Below are 21247 nucleotides of genomic sequence, written 5' to 3'. Positions count from 1 at the left end.
ACACCCTAAAATATATTTTTTTTCTTAACCCCTGCTGGAATAGTGGTCTCTGCAGTGGACAGGTATTTGGGCAAGTGACTATTTTTACTTATAAAAAAAAAAACTTGAATATTAGCAATTATTATGACATAGTTTTTTTTTTCAATTATTAATCATTATTGTATTTTTATGTAATATAAATCCATGTATGAATTAATACAATGCTGATTAGAAGCTAAATTAATCAAATTAAAATGAATAAAAACAGAAATACACTCTGGTTACAGCCCCAAATAACATTCTAAAATAGATTTTTTTGTTTTCATGGCAGTTAACTCATTGAATGCAATTCGCTTCCGTAGCATGCCTTTGTCAGTACACCGGCCGTGAATGCTCATCTTTCAGTTCGATTAGAGGTGCTATAAATCCAATTCAGTTTGACCAATCCATTTGCCCCTCGGAGTCTCCGAGGGGCAAATGGATTGGTCAAAATGAATTGGACGTCTAGCGCTGTCAATGGTAGTCAGTAAGTTAAATGAAAGAAAAATGAGTTGTTGTTTTTAAAAAAGTCACAATTAGTGCAGGAACGGGTTAAATTTCATAATAAGTTTATAGAGTAATTTTGTTTTTTAAATTTAAAAAAAGTTTGATTTTTAAAAATGAATAAAAAGATAAATATACCTCAGTTAGAGCACTCAATAACAGTCTATAAAGTTGATCTATTTTAAATTTCATAATAAGTTAATAAATTAATAAAATGCTAACTGAAATAATATTAATGAAAAAATAATACACACTGGTAGTGGCTCCTAAAAGCTCTCTAAAGTTTATTTATTTTTTAATTATTTCATCGTATTTCACTCATTGCCTGCCATTGACAGCAATAGACGTCCAATGAATTCATTTAAACTGAGAAGACTGACGGAATGTTAGTGGCAGTCAAAATGGATTGGACGTCCAGGGGGTTTAATGGCGGCAAATGAGTTAAATCTTTGTCCTATAAAATGTTCACACCACAATGCTGAATTTATTATGTGCCGCTTATGTTGAAGATTCGTATAATTCTCTATCAATTTAATCACACAGTACAACACATGGCCCCAAGAGGTTAATGAACAACAAGTGGTTACAGTGATAATCTCTTGTGAAAATACTTTCCTTCTGTAATTTATTTCTTTTTTGTCACCATAAGGAAATAACACACAGCCTTGAACGCAACATCTCAGTACAGTAATCGAAACCGCAGTTTGCGATGTATCCTTGACCTCATAGTCCAGTCTATTTATAAATCTGTACTGAATTACAGTACCCCATATGAGGCCAATGTGTGGCAGGAGGCAATATTTTTGTAGAAGTCCTGTACTGTAAATTGAATTATTTTTTTATTATTTAAATAAAAAATGTATTTCAAATTTAAAAATATCTTTTATTTTAAATCCTGTATCAGCAAAAAGCTGTCCACTGTCCAAAAGCAGAAGTTTGCATGGGTTTGTAGTTTTAAGGTGACCTTGTAAGTTTATATTTACTGTATGTATATATATTTATATATATATATATATATATATTAGGGCTGTCAAAATTATCGCGTTAACGGGCGTTAATTAATTTTTTAAATTAATCACGTTAAAATATTTGACGCAATTAACGCACTAGGCCCGCTCAGACAGATTTAAATGTCAGTACAGTGAAAGGCCAACTTGTTAATTGTGTTTTATGGAGTTTTTCTGCCCTCTGCTGGCGCTTGGGTGTGACTTGCATATGTTATGTGGCGTAATGTCGCCCTCTGCTGGCGATTCAGTGCAGCTGATTATTTGGGTTTCGGCGCGCTTTTCTGACGTGATTATATGTGGACGCGAACTCACACTAATAGACAGTGCTCTTCAGACCAGCTAACGTCCGCATCCAGTATTCAGTGGCAGTTCTCATAGCCCCATCACACTGTTTGTGTCTAATACATGCATCGCTTGTGAGTTATATTCCTCCTTTGTTTATATTCATGAGCATTAGATAGTTATTGATGATGTGTATTTGAATTTGTTCACATATATGGTGAAATGCAGTTACATTGTTAGATGCTTGTGAGCTAATTAGCTAGTGCTACTGCTCAAATGGACACGTGTGTGTACATTTTATATTATTTTGTGATTTATGCAAGTTATTGACACATTGCCTTGTTATTTTCAGTTTTACAAAAATACAAGAAACGTGCTCCTGTCAAAAAGAGATGACTTCAGTAAAGCCCATGCAACTTTGCCACACCGTCTGATTTCTTTTTGGAACTTATGTTCGCTATCTGTCAATTTGTGTACTCACACACATTGAGGACAGAATAGGGCTACTAGTTTATTTTTTGATTGAAAATTTTACAAATTTTATTAAAACGAAAACATTAAGAGGCGTTTTAATATAACATTTCTATAACTTGTACTAATATTCATCTTTTAAGAACTACAAGTCTTTCTATCCATGAATCACTTTAACAGAATGTTAATAATGTTAATGCCATCTTGTTGATTTATTGTTATAATAAACAAATACAGTCCTTATATACCGTATGTTGAATGTATATATCCATCTTGTCTTTTCTTTCCATTCCAACAATAATTTACAGAAAAATATGGCATATTTTATAGATGGTTTGAATTGCGATTAATTGCGATTAATTACGATTAATTAATTTTTAAGCTGTAATTAACTCGATTAAAAATTTTAATCGTTTGACAGCCCTAATATATATATATATATATATAATTTTTTAAATATTAAATTTATTAGGATCATGGAAGCTTCCACTTGGGGAAAATATATACATACAGTATATCCTGTATATACATAATATAATAAAAATATACAGTACTGTGCAAAAGTTTTAGGCAGGTGTCCTGCCTAAAACTTTTGCACAGTACTGTATACTGTATATGTATATATATATATATATATATATATATATATATATATATATACACACATTTTGTTAACATTTTTGATTTCTCCAACATAAAAAAAAAAAAAAAAAAAAAAAAAAAATCAATTACTTGACATGGATGCATCACACCACCCACCTTCTGCGGACACGCACATGGCTTTAGTTCCGGAGCTCTGAGTGGACCAGTAACACAAAACCCACCTTCTCCGGCCCCGGTTTTCAAACTGCTCAAGTCAATTCAGACTCAGAAGGTTCTAAAAACCCATAAAGATAAGAGTGTAGTGGCGCAGACGTCCAGAGGTGAGGGAGATACCAAAAAAATAAAAAGACTAACAAATAGCCCAAGGAGACCAAATCATGATGATGATGAAGCTTTTTTATTTCAATCATGCAAAAAAAAAAACAAATACAGTGTAATTTAGAATATTTATTTGCACTCGAAGGGGATTGTAAAGAAGAAAAACTTAATCCCACCCCTTGATCTCATCGTCCAGAATTCTTATTATATTGTGGAATACTTCTGTCCTTAACTTTAAGTTCACACAATGAAAGAGAAAAAAAACCCCACAACCAATTGACAACCAACTAGACCAAACCAATTCAGAGTTGGCTCATTAATAGTCATTTTCATTATAGCCAATACATCAATTGGACAAGAACAGCAACACACATTGTCATTAAATTTGTCATTCAAAAAGGATGTCCTGAAACCAGCACGTGATATGTCAAAAATGAAAAACATTACAAAATTCCGAGTTGGACACATATTGAACATCACCGCATCTTTTACACGGAATTCCTCACATGCCTTAGCATGTTGCAGTCCACCATGTTTAATTGGGAAGAATTCTCATATAATAACCTTGATGTTGTTTGTTGCATGACTATACCCATAACTCACAACAGTCCTGAATCATATTTTCCTGCTGTAATTAATGAAAGATTCTGCTATTTTGTCCTAATATATACACGCCAAAGAGGTTTCGCAACCAATTCGGTACACTGAACTGCAGTAATTTTAGTCATTTTTGCATGGGCTGAGGAATACGAGTATGGTCTACATGCATTACTAAAATGTTTATGTTCAAATAGCTGTTGGGAAAAGGGTCATAACCTGCAACATTGATGTTATTTGTTAGCTGGTTCATGAACATTACCATGAGTTATAGCACTGAGTTAACACCAATTGGAAGTGGCAAGAAGAAAAAAAAAACAGCCTGAGTCTTGATTGTGATGAATTGTTCACCATATGCCAAATTCCCTTTGTTAAGAGCCCAAATATTGGTAGTTTTTGCTCATGAGTCACAGCAAGAAAAAACAAAACAGCTGAGTAATATCTTTCTCCTTGAAAAAATCCCAAGTCGAGTCACTGATTAGTTAGGGTACCACTGTAGGCCTAATTGTAAGAAATTCCTTAAAATTACTTTTGAGTTTTGTTCTAAACATAGCAAAAGTGAAATGCCAAAATTCACAGCTAAAGACAAGAATCCACCAATAAATGTCCTTGTTAAATTAGATAGTATTCAAACATTCCTTATCACATTTTTGCATCATGAGACCAAGATGACAATGACAATTGATTAACAATACCTCACCGTTACAAGGCTTCAAACAGGAATAGAGTGAGCTTCAAGTGTTTTCAGTTATGTAGTTGCAACTAGGGTTGCCAACTCCCTGAAAAAAAAAAGGGACTCTTCATTGGTAGAGCCGGCCAGCCCGTTAACAGTCACCCTTTAATTATTTTTTTGTATGTGAAGTGATTTGTTGTTGTTATATTTATAATATTATAACAATTTTACTCAAAACGGAATTAATTAGGTACATATTGGAGTTATATAAGCACATGTGGAAAACGGAATTAGGTACAGTACATATTTGAGTTATATAAGCACATGGGAAAAAATAATTATCATTAATGTATTTTTAATACAAAATATACTAGAATTAAATCTGTCCAGATATATTTTAAATTGTATAATTTAACGTAAGGTCCCGAGCCTTTATGTGTGTGTGTGTTTGGCCATTTAAAAAAAAAAAAAAGAAAATACTTTTTTTTTAAGAACAAGAAAACAAATTTCATTTTCAACATGCTTTTTTAGTCTCACTTCACTCAAACCTCTAATCTCCCACACACTTATGTTGTCTTCCATTAGTGACAGCACCTTGACCAATGTGATGAGGGAGATTTCGTATCGTCATTGTTCCATTTGATCATTGGTCAAAAAACAGCATAGGAGGGGGAATGCGTTTCCCAGGATATTCTTGTAAAGCACCATACCAGTATTCGTTCGTTCTACAAATAAGGGTGCTTTCACACTTGCACTTCTTTTTCTCAGATAGTCCACTAATGTGAATGTGCATCCGAACTCTAGTTCGGACCAAACAACCGAACTCTGGTCCGCTCAAAAATCGTGGGAATCGGTCTGCTTTAAGCGCACCCTGCTCCGCTTGTGAATGCAACCGGATCAGGGTGCACTTTGCCACTTTATGTGCAGCGTAACAGCGTGGAGTTGTGATGCTCAAGGCAGTGACGGTACATGCAGGGCATCCTTGTAAGTGGAAGTACAGCATGGACGCTATTCACAATCAACAATGGCAAGATTGTGCTGCACTAAGCAGTTGCATTTGATACACAGAATTGGGTTCTACTGTGGCAATTGTGTGTTGCATGCTGTTGCTGATCGTATCATGTGAGAGTGACTGGCCGAGACAGGCAAAGCCTCTTGGGGTGGCCGTTTTGTGAGTCGTGCCCTCCTGGAAGTGGTGACATTTTGGCTGTCCAAAAAGTCCCACCTGTGACTAGGGGTCCCTTTCGTGGTTTAATTTTCCCCTATGCATTTTTTTATATACTCGCTTGGCATTGAGTCGGGAGGTCACAACCCCGTGGTGACTTGCAATGCTATGGTACATTACTTTTTTATTTTTTATTTAATCAACTTAAATATATACAAACTTCTGCCTCACAATACAGTCAGTTAACAAAAAATTATGCACAGATGCACGTTTATATTATCATTGCAAAATAAAAGTAATAAAAACTAAATAAAGTTTAACATGGAAAAATAATGCTATGCTAAATTACATGCATTACATTATGTCCCTCCCTTCCCAGGAAGGAGGTATTTTCTCTTCTCTTTGTCCAATCAATGAGTGCACCTTGAGCCGTGAAATGTCGATCTCGGCCGGCGGTCCTCCTCCGTTCGCCAGTCTTAATAAGTTAAGGTGACATTTCTTATTTTGGTAACATCGCCAAAGAAATCGCCAGCTTCGTCAGGTTTCTAATGATTTATTCCATCAACTTGTGCAACAGCAGCTGACGCCAGCATCAAAACAGAAAGTAAACTCTTGCTCACCTTCACGTCAGCCCTGTGGTGCATTCAGGTAAGGCAAAAAAAAAAGTCTGCCACATTAGAACCCGTTTTGTTTTATTCATACTTTGTTCTGCTCTTTGTAATTGCTATTTGCAATAATAAAAGCAGTATTTATTAAAGATTTAGTGTTGGTTTTTGGGCTGTGGAACGAATTAATGGAATTATAATGTATTCTTATGGGACCATCCTGCTCGACATACGACCATTTCGACTTACTAATAAAGTCCTGGAGCGAATTAACTTCGTATGTAGAGGTACCACTGTATATGAATTTAAAATTAAGACTTTGCCGGTAAAATGTTGTAAAGCAATAAAACTAACAACAAAAATGAATGAAATGAACAAAATAAAATTCTATAATGGGTCGAAATTCTTTTTTTAAACTAATCATGTGACTAGCACCTTAGAGACGGTCATTTGCCTTGCTTAGCAAAAAAACAAACCCTGAGGACAGAAGAGGCAAGATGGATATACATAATTTTTTCAAACCTAGGCTTTCAAAAGCGACCACTACTGAGCGAGAACCAAGGATTGAAGATGTGGACCATGAAACGCTGGAGAGCACCGCCAAAATGGTGAGCGGGGATTCAGTTTGCTCCACTAAAGACGGTGACCTTCAAAAATGGGAAACAAAATAACGCTCATTTTCAACGTATTATTATAAATGTTCCTGGCTGGAATATTCAGTCAAAAGGATGCGGCGTCTTCTTCTCCACTAGGTAAGACCGAAAAATGTGCACTCTCACACGCACAGCTGGAATGCCTGTAGGTACGAGCATGGGCTAAACTACTATCGCAGCATATATCTTGTAATTTAATTTTATTGCTGACACTGCGTTTCGGGGTCATCAACATTTTTGCCCCAGCTGCGAAAAAGTAAAACTCCTGTGCATAAGACATTATTTTCGAGTTTGATGATAATAGGGGACAAAACGCGTCCCTTTAAAGCTCAACAAGGGATGCGTACTTTTGTTTCTGAATACGATTTCGTTTTTCAAGGGACAGTTGGCAACCCTAGTAAGAAAGAGCCACTTTTACACTTACAGTGAGAAGAACAAGTATTTGATACACTGCCGATTTTGCTGGTTTTCCCACTTGCAAAGCATGTAGAAGTCTGTAATTTGTATATAAGTTCTCTTCAACTGTGAGGGACGGAATGTAATACAAAAAAACAGAAAATCACGTTGTAGGATTTTTAAATGATAAATTTGCATTTAATTGCATGAAATAAGTATTTGATACATCATAAAAATCGAACTTAATATTTGGTACAGAAACCTTCGTTTGCTATTACAGACACCAAACGTTTCCTGTAGTCCTTGACAAGGTTTGCACACACTGCAGCAGGGATTTTGGCCCACTCCTCCATGCAGATGTTCTCCAGAGCCTTCAGGTTTTGGGGCTGCTGCCGGGCAACACGGACTTTCAGCTCCCTCCATAGATTTTCTGTCGGGTTCAGATCTGGTGACTGGCTAGGCCACTCCAGGACCTTAAGCGTCTTACGGAGCCACTCTTTAGTTGCCTTGGCTGTGTGCTTTGGGTCGTTTTCATGCTGGAAGACCCAGCCACGACCCATCTTCAGGGCTCTCACTGAAGGAAGGAGGTTGTCAGCCAAGATCTGGCGATACATAGCCCCATCCATCCTCCCCTCAATACGGTGCAGTCGTCCTGTACCCTTGGCAGAGAAGCAGCCCCCAAAAAATGATGTTTCCTCCTCCATGTTTCACGGTTGGGATGGTGTTCTTGGGATTGTACTCATCCTTCTTTTTCCTCCAGTCACGATGAGCCGAGTTTAGACCAAAAAGTTCAATTTGGTCTCATCCAACCACATGACCTTCTCCCATTGCTCCTCTGGATCATCCAGATGGTCAGTGGCAAACTTCAGACGTGTCTGGACATGCACTGGCTTCAGCAGCGGGACCTTGCGTGCGCTGTAGGATTTTAATCCATGACGGTGTAATGTGTTTCCGATGAGATTGTGGTTCCAGCTCTCTTCAGGTCATTGACCAGGTCCTGCCGTGTAGTTCTGGGCTGATCCCTCACCTTCCTCATGATCAGTGATGCCCCACGAGGTGAGATCTTGCATGGAGCCCCAGAACAAGGCAGATTGACCGTCAACTTGAACTTCTTCCATTTTCTAATAATCGCTCCAACAGTTGTTACCTTCTCACCAAGCTGCTTGCTTATTTTCCTGTAGCCCATCCCAGCCTTGTGCAGGTCTATTATTTTATCCCTGATGTCCTTACATAGCTCTTTGGTCTTGGCCATTGTGGAGAGGTTGGAGTTTTGTTTGTTTGAGCATGTGAACAGGTGTCTTTTAGACAGGTAACAAGTTCAAACAGGTGCAGTTACTTCTGGTAATGAGTGGAGAACAGGAGGGGTTCTTCAAAAAGAACTAAGAGCCGAAATATTTACTAGTTGGTAATGTATCAAATACTTATTTCATGCAGTTAAATACAAATGTATTATTTAAAAATTATACAATGTGATTTTCTGGATTTTTGTATTAGATTCCGTCCCTCACAGTTGAAGAGAACTTATGATACAAATTACAGACCCCTACATGGCTTGCAAGTGGGAAAACCAGCAAAATCGGCAGTGTATCAAATACTTGTTCTCCCCACTGTACATATCAAGTAAAAATGTCAACACTGTCCAAATAACAGTTTGGGGTTATGAAAAATAAGATAGAAATAATTTATTTCAAAACTTTTTCAATAGTTTCACATTTTCTGTTTGGGTGATTAGTGTCAGAGAAATCAAGATCGAATCTTTTGGCCGTTGTTCCCAAGAAAATCCCAGTTGGATAGGCTTTTCAGCCTGCCGTAGCATAAGATTTTTTGGTGTGTAATAGCTTTATGTTCCTTTTCTTTTATAATGCGCAGCACTGATGTTTTTCTGAAAGGTTGTTTGAGTTCAAAGTAGTAAAAGGGTGCTAAAGTAGATTAGTGTTTCTAGAGTTTGGAGGCTTGTCTGCCTCGGACCGCCCCCAAGGCATCCAAGCGGAGACCCACCCTGCCAGTGGGGCCGACCCGTGGATGATGCTGCCGCAGCCGCCTGAGGTTAGATGTGCGCGCAGTGTACTGCTGAGGAAGCCCATAGGTCGGAATATGGCAACCGTGTGGAGGCCGTTGAGGACACACCGGAGCTGATACCCGGGGAACGAGCGGAGCTTTAAAGCACAGTCGCGGAAGAACTCGTCTTAAACGGCGGTACTGTTGACGCTCCCACGGCTGAAAGGGCTGAAAGTGACAGCGTCATTCACAAGAAAGCCCGACTAGACTATACGTCGAATCCGCCGGAACAGCTAATTAGCGCACAGATTCTGCTGAAGCTAATGTTAGCACAAATTATCAGTAGGCTGGTAACTCGTTATCAATTAGATCGAGAAGTTGTTGGAACATTACATCGTCACGTGATTTTTAAAAGCTTTATATCGTTGTGATCGTTGTGTCTTTAGTTTAAAACCTTCGTACTCTTAGATACTCAAACGAGACCTAGGTGTTAGCTAAAATGCTAGTGATAGGTTAGCAGATGTTAGCATAACACCGAGGAACGAATGTAAAAATACAGAAAAGACATTTGAAAGATCTATTTAACAAAGTCAAGGAGTACAACGTTTCTGCCATGATGTGATGCTAGATAGCATGTTATTGCTAATGATATAGTGGGATGGATGTGGAAAAAGAGGCTGAGGGGCAGATTGGCACCCATCTCAAATAACGGTAAAAACAATTTGGATCTTCACATGTTCAAAAGGTGCGGAAGCTGCTGCCACCCAGAAAAAAAAGTTAAGTATCTTGTTATAAAATGATGAGTTATCACGTCGAGTTTGACTTCTACGTTCATCCAAACAAACAAAAAAAATCCGTTCTTGTTCAGATCACTGCCATATCCCTGTGTAGTTATGTGTGTGTCGTCTCTTTAATTCGGAGAACCCAGGTTTTTGGAGTTGCAGCCATTACTGGACCCTTGAGTTCCTTAACCCTCTTGGTCCTAACATGTTTTTTTTTTTTTTTTTTTTTTTGTACTGCATGATAACAGCAGCATAGTTATGTTGCTATTAACTGTAATATACAACACAGTAAAACTGTGTTTCTCAATTATTATCTGTCTGCTAGATCAGCTTGAACAAAAATCTGCACCTATCCACTGCTACTGTTCCTGCGCTAACCTTTTAAGACACAGTGAACACTAATCTTTCCTAGTCTTTCGCCATCGTCATGGTGAAGCCAAGCGCATACTTTGTCATATTTACTGTTTGTAGAATTTGGGAGACTTTGTTCTGCCTCGTCTCTGTCTTCACTTTCTTTTCACCCTATTTTTTGTCTTGTTTCTTTAGGGTTTGTTTAGTACACTTATTATCTCCTCCGCTCTGTGCTGTGTGTGCACATGCTTATTGTATAAATACCCCCCTACACATAGAACAAATACTTCCTGTGCACACACTGACATTTACAGACTCACTGCCATCTACTGTAGTGGGGGTACAATTACTTTATTTTTACATGGCAGGAAAATAGCATGTTCCTGACTATTCTATGTCACATGGACCCTCTTGGTATCATCACACCATGGGCCCCAAGGGGAGCACGCCCAACTATTTGAGAAGGGCTGCACCAAAAGGTTATACAGCAAGTGAGCTGATTTGGAAGGAATGACCATTTTGTATTGCTGAATGTGCAGGTGAAACTCATCATGCTTCAATGCGACATGTTAACACATTTATCACATTATAGCATGAAATCAAGTCAAAATGTGAAATCTACCATGTTTATTGTGAAATCCCCCAGTTGTTTTAGCAAAATGCTAGATGAGCACAGAAAAGTGTCACAAAGATCAATCTGGCTACTATCATCGGCTTTGTTCTCCAAGGTGTCAGTCATTGCATCTTATTGCAGTAGTTTTAACACCTTAAACATGATTACCTTATTGAATAACGGAGCTGCTGGCCTAATGGTGTGGCAAATTGAAGCGAATCTACATTGCATCCCATGATAATCTTATGGGTCATTTTTTAATATTTTAATAACAGTAAAGTCGTCCCACACGAGTATTTGAATTGTCTTCATTTGAAAGATCATAATTGTAATAGCCCGCTCGATTTAGAGGCAAAACTAATACAACCAGAAAATTCCAGTTGTGATGGATTCTATGCTCTGAGAATGAAATACCCTGAATGAATGACGATATTCACCGGCTTATTGCTTACCCTGAAAACTCAACACAAATGCATTGCATTAGGGCTGCAGCTATCGATTATTTTAGTAGTCGATTAATCAATGGACCATTTAGTTTGAATAATCAAGTATTCGTATAAGAAACATAAGAAAATGAAAATACCAGAGCTGAGCCTCAAACAGTATAAAAAATAAAGCTCTATGTACAACAAAAGAACAATTGGCTAACTTAAATAGCAAAAGTCTGCTAGCTTAATGCTATAAAATGCTAACTTTATTTTTATTTTTAACAATGCTCTTAACAAATGGTTCAGACACATATTCCCAAAAAAAACCCCAAAAAAAACCCCGCCAAATATACCTATAAACTAAATTACATTCATTCATTCATTTTACATGCTGCTTTTCCTCACGAGGGTTGCGGAGGTGCTGGAGCCTATCCCAGCTAACTATGGGCAGTAGGCAGGGGACACCCTGAACTGGTTGCCAGCCACAATTACATTAAAAAAACTTAAGCTAAGTTTTTGTTTGAGCCAATGTTGGTCTTAACAGGGAGCCGATGGATTTTCAACCATGTGAAATGAGGCAGACTAGAGGCATTGTATCCACCCAAATCAATAAAGCTAAATGCAAACACTTTCAAAACAAACCATTACAGCGCCACTTTAATTAAACGAATACTTGAAGCAGCAAAATTTGATTAGAATCTTTTTTTTATAATCGAATACTCGAGTAAATCGATTAATCGTTGCAGCACTACATTGCATAAAATCAAGAGTTAGTGTTTCCGATTTTCTACCTAGTATTGTCTTTTTGTTACTTGACATGCTTTTATCCTGATAATTTTTCTGGTAGAGACTTGTAGTACATCAGAGGAATCAGTGATCCAAAGGGCCAATACGTGGTGTCCATTTTGCAGTCACGATGGCGACAGCAAAAAAGATGGTTTTCTTTCTTGAACTATATGAGTTTGTTAAATGGTTCAACAATTTCTTTCTATTATGTTAAGTAGCAATTAACTTCATTTAGACAGTTGTTTCAGAAGAATTTGAAGGGCAGTCTTACAATTATGCAATGTATAGTTGCTATGAAGCTTTTTGTCTTTAGCTTTGTGTATGACGAGTATTTTAATTAGTCACCATCATTTGCGCTCTCAGATGGTTTGCTCAACAAAGCTGTGGTATTATTTGACATAGGATTCCTTTTAAAAAGTCTTGTTTTTATGACTTCATTTGCCTTGAACTGACTTCAAATCGGCGTATTTATCTCCTAATTGCCTTTACTATTATGATCCAAAATTTTAAATCTCTACTTTTCTTCTATTTCAGATTGGGAGACAGTCACCCATATATAACTAAGGCACTATTAAAAGAAATCTCTGAATTTTTTCCCCCCCAAGTGCATTACTAAGTTAATTGAATTATATAAAAAATACGCATATTTTTTTTAACCAACCACATTTCCATTACATTCCTGACTGCATGTACTTACTGTCCATTGTATTTGCAGTAGGGTCTGTCTCTTCATTTACCATCTTGTCTCCCCTGTTCTTACAGCCCATAATGTCCCAAACGATCAACCATGACGATGGATGCTTTGTTGCCATGGACACAGAGGACGATGGCGCCAGCCCCTCCAGAATAATGCAGGCCCTTGAGGCAAAGCTGGAGTCTTATCGAGAAGAAGGGAACATGGACACTTTTGTCAAAGCTGGAGGGGGGACCATGATGGAGCTGCCTGAGGAAGTCCTTGAATACATACTGTCGTTTCTGTCACCTTATCAGGAACACAAAACAGCTGCTCTTGTATGCAAGCAGTGGTACCGCCTTATAAAAGGTAAGCAATTTTTTAAATGATCACAGACCACAAAGAAAACATGTTTTATGGCAAAGAAGTTCAAAGTTTTTTTTTAATCTAGGTGTTGCTTATCAGTGCTATCATGGTTTCATAAGAGCTGTCCAGGAGGGAAACATTCAATGGGAAAGTCGAACATATCCTTATCCAGGAACTCCAATAACCCAGCGCTTTTCACACAGTTAGTATGCTTACGGAAGTCGATGCATGACAAATAAATTGCTCTTCAATCTTGGGTACAACTAATATTATTTGCTCTAAATCTTGATAAAACCAATTTAGCTTCTAGCATCTATAATGCATTACAATTGTACCTTATTTGAAACAAAATCTGCTTCGTAACTTTATTTTCTTGTATTGATGGCCACTATTCTTGCAGGCGCATGTTATTATGACTCAAATCAGTCCATGTATGTGTTTGGTGGCTGCACCCAGAGTAGCTGCAATGCTGCTTTTAATGACTTATGGAGACTGGACCTAAACAGCAAGGAGTGGATCCGTCCTCTAGCTTCAGGTAAGACTACCTCAGCTCTTATGGGAGAAAAAAAAAGGATCCCTCGAGGGGTAAGGCCTTTACCTGTGTAAAAATGTGATCACATGTTTGACCAAGGGCTCAGTCAAGTCAAGACTTTAAGTGATCCTCTACCTTAAATACATGTAGGCTCTAATAAACCACAATTGTTCTCTTGTACTAAAATTTGTTAGAAACACATAAAATGTTAAATCAATGGAAATATTTTATAATATTTAGAGCACATTTTGACCGATAGTTGGCGCCATGTTTTGCGGGCTCGCAGTTAATGACGTAAAGGGGATCTTTCCAAATGTGTAGCGTATACAACTATTGCGTATTGCTGCCTAAACTCGCGAAGTAAAATGCCACAATGTGCTGCTTTTGGATGCAATTTCCAGTCAAATTGAAACAAGGGGAGTGACGTGAGTGGTCAAGGTGGAATTATTTTTTGTGAATAAATGTGCATAAATGGAAACTGCTCCGCTTTTTGGTCCCTGTATGCACGTATCCTACATACCACGCGTTACAACTGGCGCACAAACATTTTTCCCGGATCCTTAGTCAAGTAAGGGATCCGTCTATTTTCTGGATCCGACGTTCCCACCGCGGCTGCAATACTGGTTTTGGATCTGTCTATGTTCTGGACTCGACGGTCCCAAAGCGGCTTTTCGGATCCGTCTATTTGGTGGATTCGACGGCCTGATCGCGGCTGCAACGCTATCATGGGATTGGTCTAATTCCTGGATCTCCGAGTGAGTGAAAAAAACGCGGATTTGGATTACTATTGTTATCTTTTTTGTTGACTATTCTTCGTGGGAGTTGTCCCCAAATCATGCCAAATAATTAAAGCACTATGGCACGCTACAGTGACGACAGGTACTCTGACATGGACATTACTTTTATGTTGGAGTTCGTCTCCCGAGTGACGAGTGGTCAAGGTGGAAATATTATTTTTTGTGAATAAATGTGCATAAATGGAAGCTTCTCCCCCTTTTGGTACTTTTATTCACGTATTCTACCTACCACGTGTTACAATGTACAAGACATGGATTACACTCGATTCCAGGATTTGTTCCCGTCAGATGACGAATTTAATGAGGACAATTAGCACACGACAGCTCTGGATGCTAAAAATCTACGTAATTATGCTGGGATAAATTTGAAAATGCAATAGCTTATCTTGAGGAACATAAACCGGTGTTCTCAACAGCATACACTCTCTAGCTCCATTGTCATTGAGACGCACTTGCCACGAGTACATCACCAGTTTTTCCCAACTCGTCTTATCAGGTACTGTATTTCCTGCTCTCATTTAGCCTTTGCTGCTCATCTTGTGAACGACCGACAGTGCTGTCCTGCTCTTCACTTTTTCGATCTGGTTCAAATTGGAAGGGCAGAACCGACGACATGTTGGGGTAGCTAAGAGTGACACGCTGAAAGTTCGGCAACGGGCCAAGTGACGTCACGCACTGCAACGTAACAAGAATGGCGACCTATCACTTAAAATAATTTTACAAACTTTGTTAAAACGAAAACATTAGGAGGGGTTTTAATATCAAATTATTATAACTCATACTAACATTTATCTTTTAAGAATTACTTGTCTTAAAGATCGAGGATTACTTTAAGAATTTGAGAAATAAATATTCTGCAGAATTGAAACATGAGATCGGATAATACCTTTTGTGTGTTGAAATTCTATATAAACGCATGAAGTAACTTACTGAACAATTGACGTCTGGACAGGCTGATGCTTTTTTCTATGGCTCAAAAGCGTGTTTCCTCTGTAAATGAAGAAAAATGAGTTCATGTGATGTTTTGACATTGACTGTGGGACAATCATACCATTAGATTTTTCCTCTTGATTATCAGTCAGCTGTTTCCACTTATTATTTTTCCTTATCTTAACTGTCTAACATTAACAATCTTGTTCATGTAGAACACAGGTACATTGGGGAAAATACGTATTTAGTCAACCACTAATTGTGCAAGTTCTCCCACTTGAAAATATTAGGCCTGTAATTTTCAACATGGGTAAACCTCAACCATGAGAGACAGAATGTGGGGAAAAAACACCCAGAAAATCACACTGTTTGATTTCTAAAGAATTTATTTGCAAATCATGGTGGAAAATAAGTACGGTATTTGGTCAATACCAAAAGTTCATCTCAATACTTTGTTATGTACCCTTTATTGACAGTAACGGAGGCCAAACGTTTTCTGTAACTCTTCACAAGCTTTTCGCACACTGTTGCTGGTATTTTGACCCATTCCTCCATGCAGATCTCCTCTAGTGCAGTGATGTTTTGGGGCTGTCGTTGGGCAACACGGACTCAACTCCCTCAACAGATTTTCTAAAGGGTTGAGAACTGGAGACTGGCTAGGCCACTCCAGGACCTTGAAATGCTTCTTACGAAGCCACTCCTTTGTTGCCCTGGCTGTGTGTTTGGGATCATTGTCATGCTGAAAGATCCAGCCATGTCTCATCTTCAGTGCCCTTGCTGATGGAAGGAGATTTTCACTCAAAATCCCTCGATACATGGGCCCATTCATTCTTTCCTTTACACAGATCAGTCGTCCTGGTCCCTTTGCAGAAAAACAGCTCCAAAGCATGTTGTTTCCACCCCCATGCTTCACAGTGGGTATGGTGTTCTTCGGATGCAATTCAGTATTCTTTCTCCTCCAAACATGAGAACCTGTGTTTCTACCAAAAAGTTCTATTTTGGTTTCATCTGACCATAACACATTCTTCCAGTCCTCTTCTGGATCATTCAGATGCTCTCTAGCGAACCGCAGACGGGCCTGGACGTGTACTGGCTTCAGCAGGAGGGACACATCTGGCAGTGCAGGATTTGAGTCCTTGGCGGCGCATTGTGTTACTGATAGTAGCCTTTGTTGCTGCGGTCCCGGCTCTCTGTAGGTCATTCACTAGGTCCCCCCGTGTAGTTCTGTGATTTTTGCTCACCGTTCTTGTTATCATTTTGACGCCACAAGGTGAGATCTTGCATAGAGCCCTAGATCGAGGGAGATTATCAGTGCTCTTGTATGTCTTCCATTTTCTAATAATTGCTCCCACAGTTGATTTCTTTACAACAAGCGTTTTACCTATTGCAGATTTAGTCTTTCCAGCCTGGTGCAGGTCTACAATTTTGTCTCTGGTGTCCTTCGACAGCTCTTTGGTCTTGGCCATAGTGGAGTTTGGAGTGTGACTGACTTAGGTTGTGGACAGTTGTCTTTTATACTGATAATGAGTTAAAACAGGTGCCATTAATACAGGTAACGAGTGGAGCCTCGTTAGACCTCGTTAGAAGTTAGACCTCTTTGACAGCCAGAAATCTTGCTTGTTTGTAGATGACCAAATACCTATTTGCCACTCTAATTTGGAAATAAATTCTTTAAAAATCAAACAATGTTATTTTCAGTTTTTTTTTCCCCTCCACATTCTGTCTCTCATGGTTGAGGTTTACCCATGTTGAAAATTACAGGCCTCTCTAATATTTTCAAGTGGGAGAACTTGCACCATTAGTGGTTGACTAAATACTTATTTGCCCCACTGTATTTTCAAAGTCATAAAGGCTCTGAAGAAAACTATGATATCGCCTGTTACAAAAATGAGTATGATACCCTTTTATACTTCCAAGTTTAAACAATGCTGTCTTCTCTCTAGGTTCGTATCCGTCACCCAAAGCTGGAGCAACTCTTGTGATGCACAAAGATCTGTTAGTGCTGTTTGGAGGCTGGACAAGACCTAGCCCTTACCCACTACACCAACCAGAGAGATTTTTTGATGAAATCCACACCTACTCCCCTTCAAAGAACTGGTGAGGAGGGAGCACATTGGCTGTTCAGACATTTTACATTTCATGTTTTATTCATATGCGTTCTTTCCAAGGTGGAACTGTATTGTGACGACACAAGGACCGCCACCCATGGCCGGCCACTCATCATCTGTCATTGGAAACGTCATGGTGGTGTTTGGAGGCTCATTAGGAGCACGGCAAATGTATGCATGTCTTATCTTTTGTTTATTTACACAATGCACTGCATGCTAAGTATATATTTTCCACCTCATTGTATTGCTGTCATCTGCTTGTTCTGATCAGGAGTAATGACGTGTGGGTTTTGGACTTGGAGCAGTGGTCTTGGTCCAAACCAGCCATATCTGGGCCATGCCCACACCCGAGAGGTGGCCAATCACAGGTAGGATAACGTTACATACAGTTTGTTGACTCATTGAAACTAGTATTGATGGCAATACTTGTTATTTCTGACTTGATGTTTTCCTAACAGATTGTGATTGATGATCACACGTTGCTTATTTTGGGAGGTTGTGGAGGCCCAAATGCTGTAAGTGTAATTTTGTCTCAATTTTGCTATCGGTGTCATTTAAATTTGGAGCTATCATACAAAAAATTTAAGTGTGTTAAATTACTGCACTTTATTGAAAGAAATGCCCTCTGGTAGTTGTAGACATTCACATCTTCTACCTGTGTTGTGTGTGTTAAAGCTCCTCAAGGATGCCTGGCTACTTCACATGGATGTACCCACGTGGAGGTGGCAACAGCTGCAGGTGGAAAACGAGGATCATGGTGCTCCAGAGCTTTGGTGCCACCCAGCTTGCAGAGTAGGTCTAGCTAATGAATATCTACAGGGGTTGGGCAAAATAATGGGAACACCTTAAAAAATCAACAAGAACTAATTTAATACGGTGTAGGTCCGCCTTTAGCGGCAGTTACAGCCTCAATCCTCCTAGGTATTGATTCATACTATTTGTGATTTTTTCCAAAGGATTTTCAAACCATTCCTCAGTTAGAATACCCTCTCTTTTAGAGATGATGGCGGTGGAAATCGACGTCTTAATTGAATGTCTAAAACCATAAAAACTTGATAATGTTGAGGTCTGGGGATTGTGCCTGCCATACGAGATGCTTAACTTCATTAGAAGGTTCCTCATGCCATTCTTTAACAATTATGTTCAATGATTATGATGCCAAAAAGTTAGGTACATACATACAGTGTTACCCTACTAGATTGTGGTTCATTATTTGCCCATGCCCTGCGTTTTTGAAGTGACTTTTTAGTGGGTGGGGCGAAGGTAGCTGAGAATGACTACATTTTTTACTAAGCCTTTTTTTGTCACTTTTTTGATAGATGTGTGTCAAAAATAGTCATTTGCTGTAGTATTTCATAGCACTTTTAAATTTGAGGTCTCTCAAACTATCAATACTTTTTGTGGTTCTATCACCATAAAAGAAAAGCGCGATTTTTAAAAGTTTTTTGTATCTTGCTGCTTTGTTGCTTGTAGGATACGAGTTAGCCAATAGAGGGCAGCCTTCAGCCTATTATAGCATGCTTGTGCTGGTTTTCTTGTTCTGACCATTTAAATATTTTTGTAATGAAATACAATTATGTGCATTATTCCAGAGTTAACAATTTGCACATCTGTAATCATTATTTGATTAATCATCCAATAAAATCTTTCCAAATGGAAAAAAGTTGATTTTTAAAAAAATTAAAATACAATTTATCAACATTAATCAATAAAAAGTCTTTGAATAATGTCTATTTATCTTTTTAATTGATTCCCCAACCTGAAAATTGTCACGTTTCTGAGGCATTACTTTTTCCAACACTTTAAACTTGGTGAAAAAATTTAAAACATTGAAAATCAAAACATTTAGATATACAAGTATGCTTTCTGACAACCATGACATGGTATTTGTGTCTGTCAATGAATGTTGGGGTGAGTCCAAAATATAACCTCTAATATGCGCTGTTCTACTTTCTCTCGAGGTGGGTCAGTGTGTGGTGGTGTTCTCACAGGCTCCTTCTGGCCGTGCACCACTAAGCCCAAGTCTTAACTCTCGGCCCTCCCCCATAAGTGCCATACCTGCCCCCCTGGGCCCGGAACCTCCTTCATTGCGCTCTCAGTCACCCGTTAGGAGCGGTGCGGCCGGTGTTGTTCTTGGCGCCGTCGAAGAGGCTCCGTGCGTTAACGGCCGATGGGGCACCCTGAGACCCCGACCGACTGCCAGGGGAAATGCCAGAGACTGCAGCCCGTCATCTTCCCAGCAGCTGTCTCCTTCGCAATGTCCCGATAGCCCCCCTCTGCCTCCACATCCGCCATTGCTGAATGGCTCCTCCCCTTCCCCACGGACCAGTCCGGCACAGGCTGCATCACCACCCCTTCGCAGCCATCCACCCGCCTCTACAGACTATAGCTGGGAGGCTGCACAGCACCCCGAAATACCCAGCACTAACGGCCTGCACACACCTCCCGCGGGTTCTGCGCGGACTCCACCGGGAGCAGTGTCCCCCGCTGCCTTACGACGAGGCCTGGAAGCGGTCAAAAACACATCTTCCGCATCTTTACCTTCTTCATTATCGTCGCCTTCCCTTCCAATGCAGGGATCTTCTTCTGGAGGAGGAAGTGGTGGAGCTGGAGCGGGCGCCCCTGGAACTCCCCCATCCTCTTCCAGTCCCCCGCAGGCTGCAGGAGCAGACGGACACGCTATCCCCCCGATCGCCAGGCGCCTTGGCCATCATCCTCCTCAGAGTCTGAACGTAGGTAAACCTCTGTATCAGTCGGTCTGTTGCAAGCCAATGCAGATGTACGTGTTGGATGTGTCACGCGCAAAAACCTCTGGGACCGTGACCTGGAGAGTTTACGGAAACGGGACCCCTACTGCAGTTACGGGGCCCCCGGAGACCAGCCTCCACACTGTGGTGCAGGGTAGAGGGGAGCTTATTATTTTTGGAGGCCTCATGGACAAGAAACAAAACGTGAAGTACTACCCAAAGACAAACGCCTTGTACTTTGTCCGTGCGAAAAGGTAATGGTAATGGAGCTCAGTGCCAGGGTTGCCATCATTGGGGTTCAGCACGTGACCACAGTCCTCACAAGGGAATTGACACATAAAGGCCTTTTTGTTATAGGAAGGATTATTGGGGAATCTGTTAGATGTTCCACTTCACCATTTCTCCCTCCTGGCTTCTGCAAATGAAAATATCTTAACCACATTTTGATAAAAAGTGACTGCTGAGCGGCGTTCTTTTTCACTGCATCGATCCCACGTGATATTATGAGCTCCCCATAAGCTGAACAACCAGACCGTAACATTTCCGCCTGCCGCCTTCTGAACTCTTAATGAAGGACGCTGTTGACAGAAACGTATGACGACTACCTTGCTTTTGGTATCACTCTTAAAGCCTGCAATGTTTACATTGAAAACTGTATGTGTGTATGTGTATGCGTGCGTGTTTATGCACAGCGGTGGTTAAAAGTTGTGAGAGATGTGGCACTATACTATAAACAGTAAACAATAAAGGCTTCCACATCTACTTTGTCCAAGTCTTCTGTACTTAACTGTACTTGAATTATTTAAGATTCATTTCTTAGAAATCTAGAGATCTTAATTTTTAA

At 39.5% G+C, this 21247-nt stretch overlaps 1 protein-coding gene across 8 annotated transcripts in view; it reads left to right on the top strand.

Moving 5' to 3' along the window:
- fbxo42 (F-box protein 42) overlaps positions 1 to 21247 on the top strand; it is a 25066-nt gene extending 3819 nt beyond the window's left edge. The window contains exons 1-10 of one of the 8 annotated variants that reach the window (XM_057846616.1): positions 6266 to 6286; positions 13013 to 13292; positions 13375 to 13491; positions 13690 to 13824; positions 17492 to 17645; positions 17717 to 17827; positions 17928 to 18024; positions 18115 to 18171; positions 18332 to 18448; positions 19618 to 21245. In XM_057846616.1, the coding sequence (XP_057702599.1) occupies positions 13019 to 13292; positions 13375 to 13491; positions 13690 to 13824; positions 17492 to 17645; positions 17717 to 17827; positions 17928 to 18024; positions 18115 to 18171; positions 18332 to 18448; positions 19618 to 20661 (2106 nt within the window). In that variant the 5' untranslated portion in view covers positions 6266 to 6286; positions 13013 to 13018 and the 3' untranslated portion in view covers positions 20662 to 21245. The other 7 variants (XM_057846613.1, XM_057846610.1, XM_057846611.1 and 4 more) reach the window with 7 other exon arrangements.

This window comes from Corythoichthys intestinalis, chromosome 9 (genome assembly GCF_030265065.1).
Source record: "Corythoichthys intestinalis isolate RoL2023-P3 chromosome 9, ASM3026506v1, whole genome shotgun sequence".
In the NCBI taxonomy this organism is placed as follows: domain Eukaryota; kingdom Metazoa; phylum Chordata; class Actinopteri; order Syngnathiformes; family Syngnathidae; genus Corythoichthys; species Corythoichthys intestinalis.
Note: the sequence above shows the minus strand (reverse complement) of the source record. Positions and strands in the feature narration are given on the sequence as shown.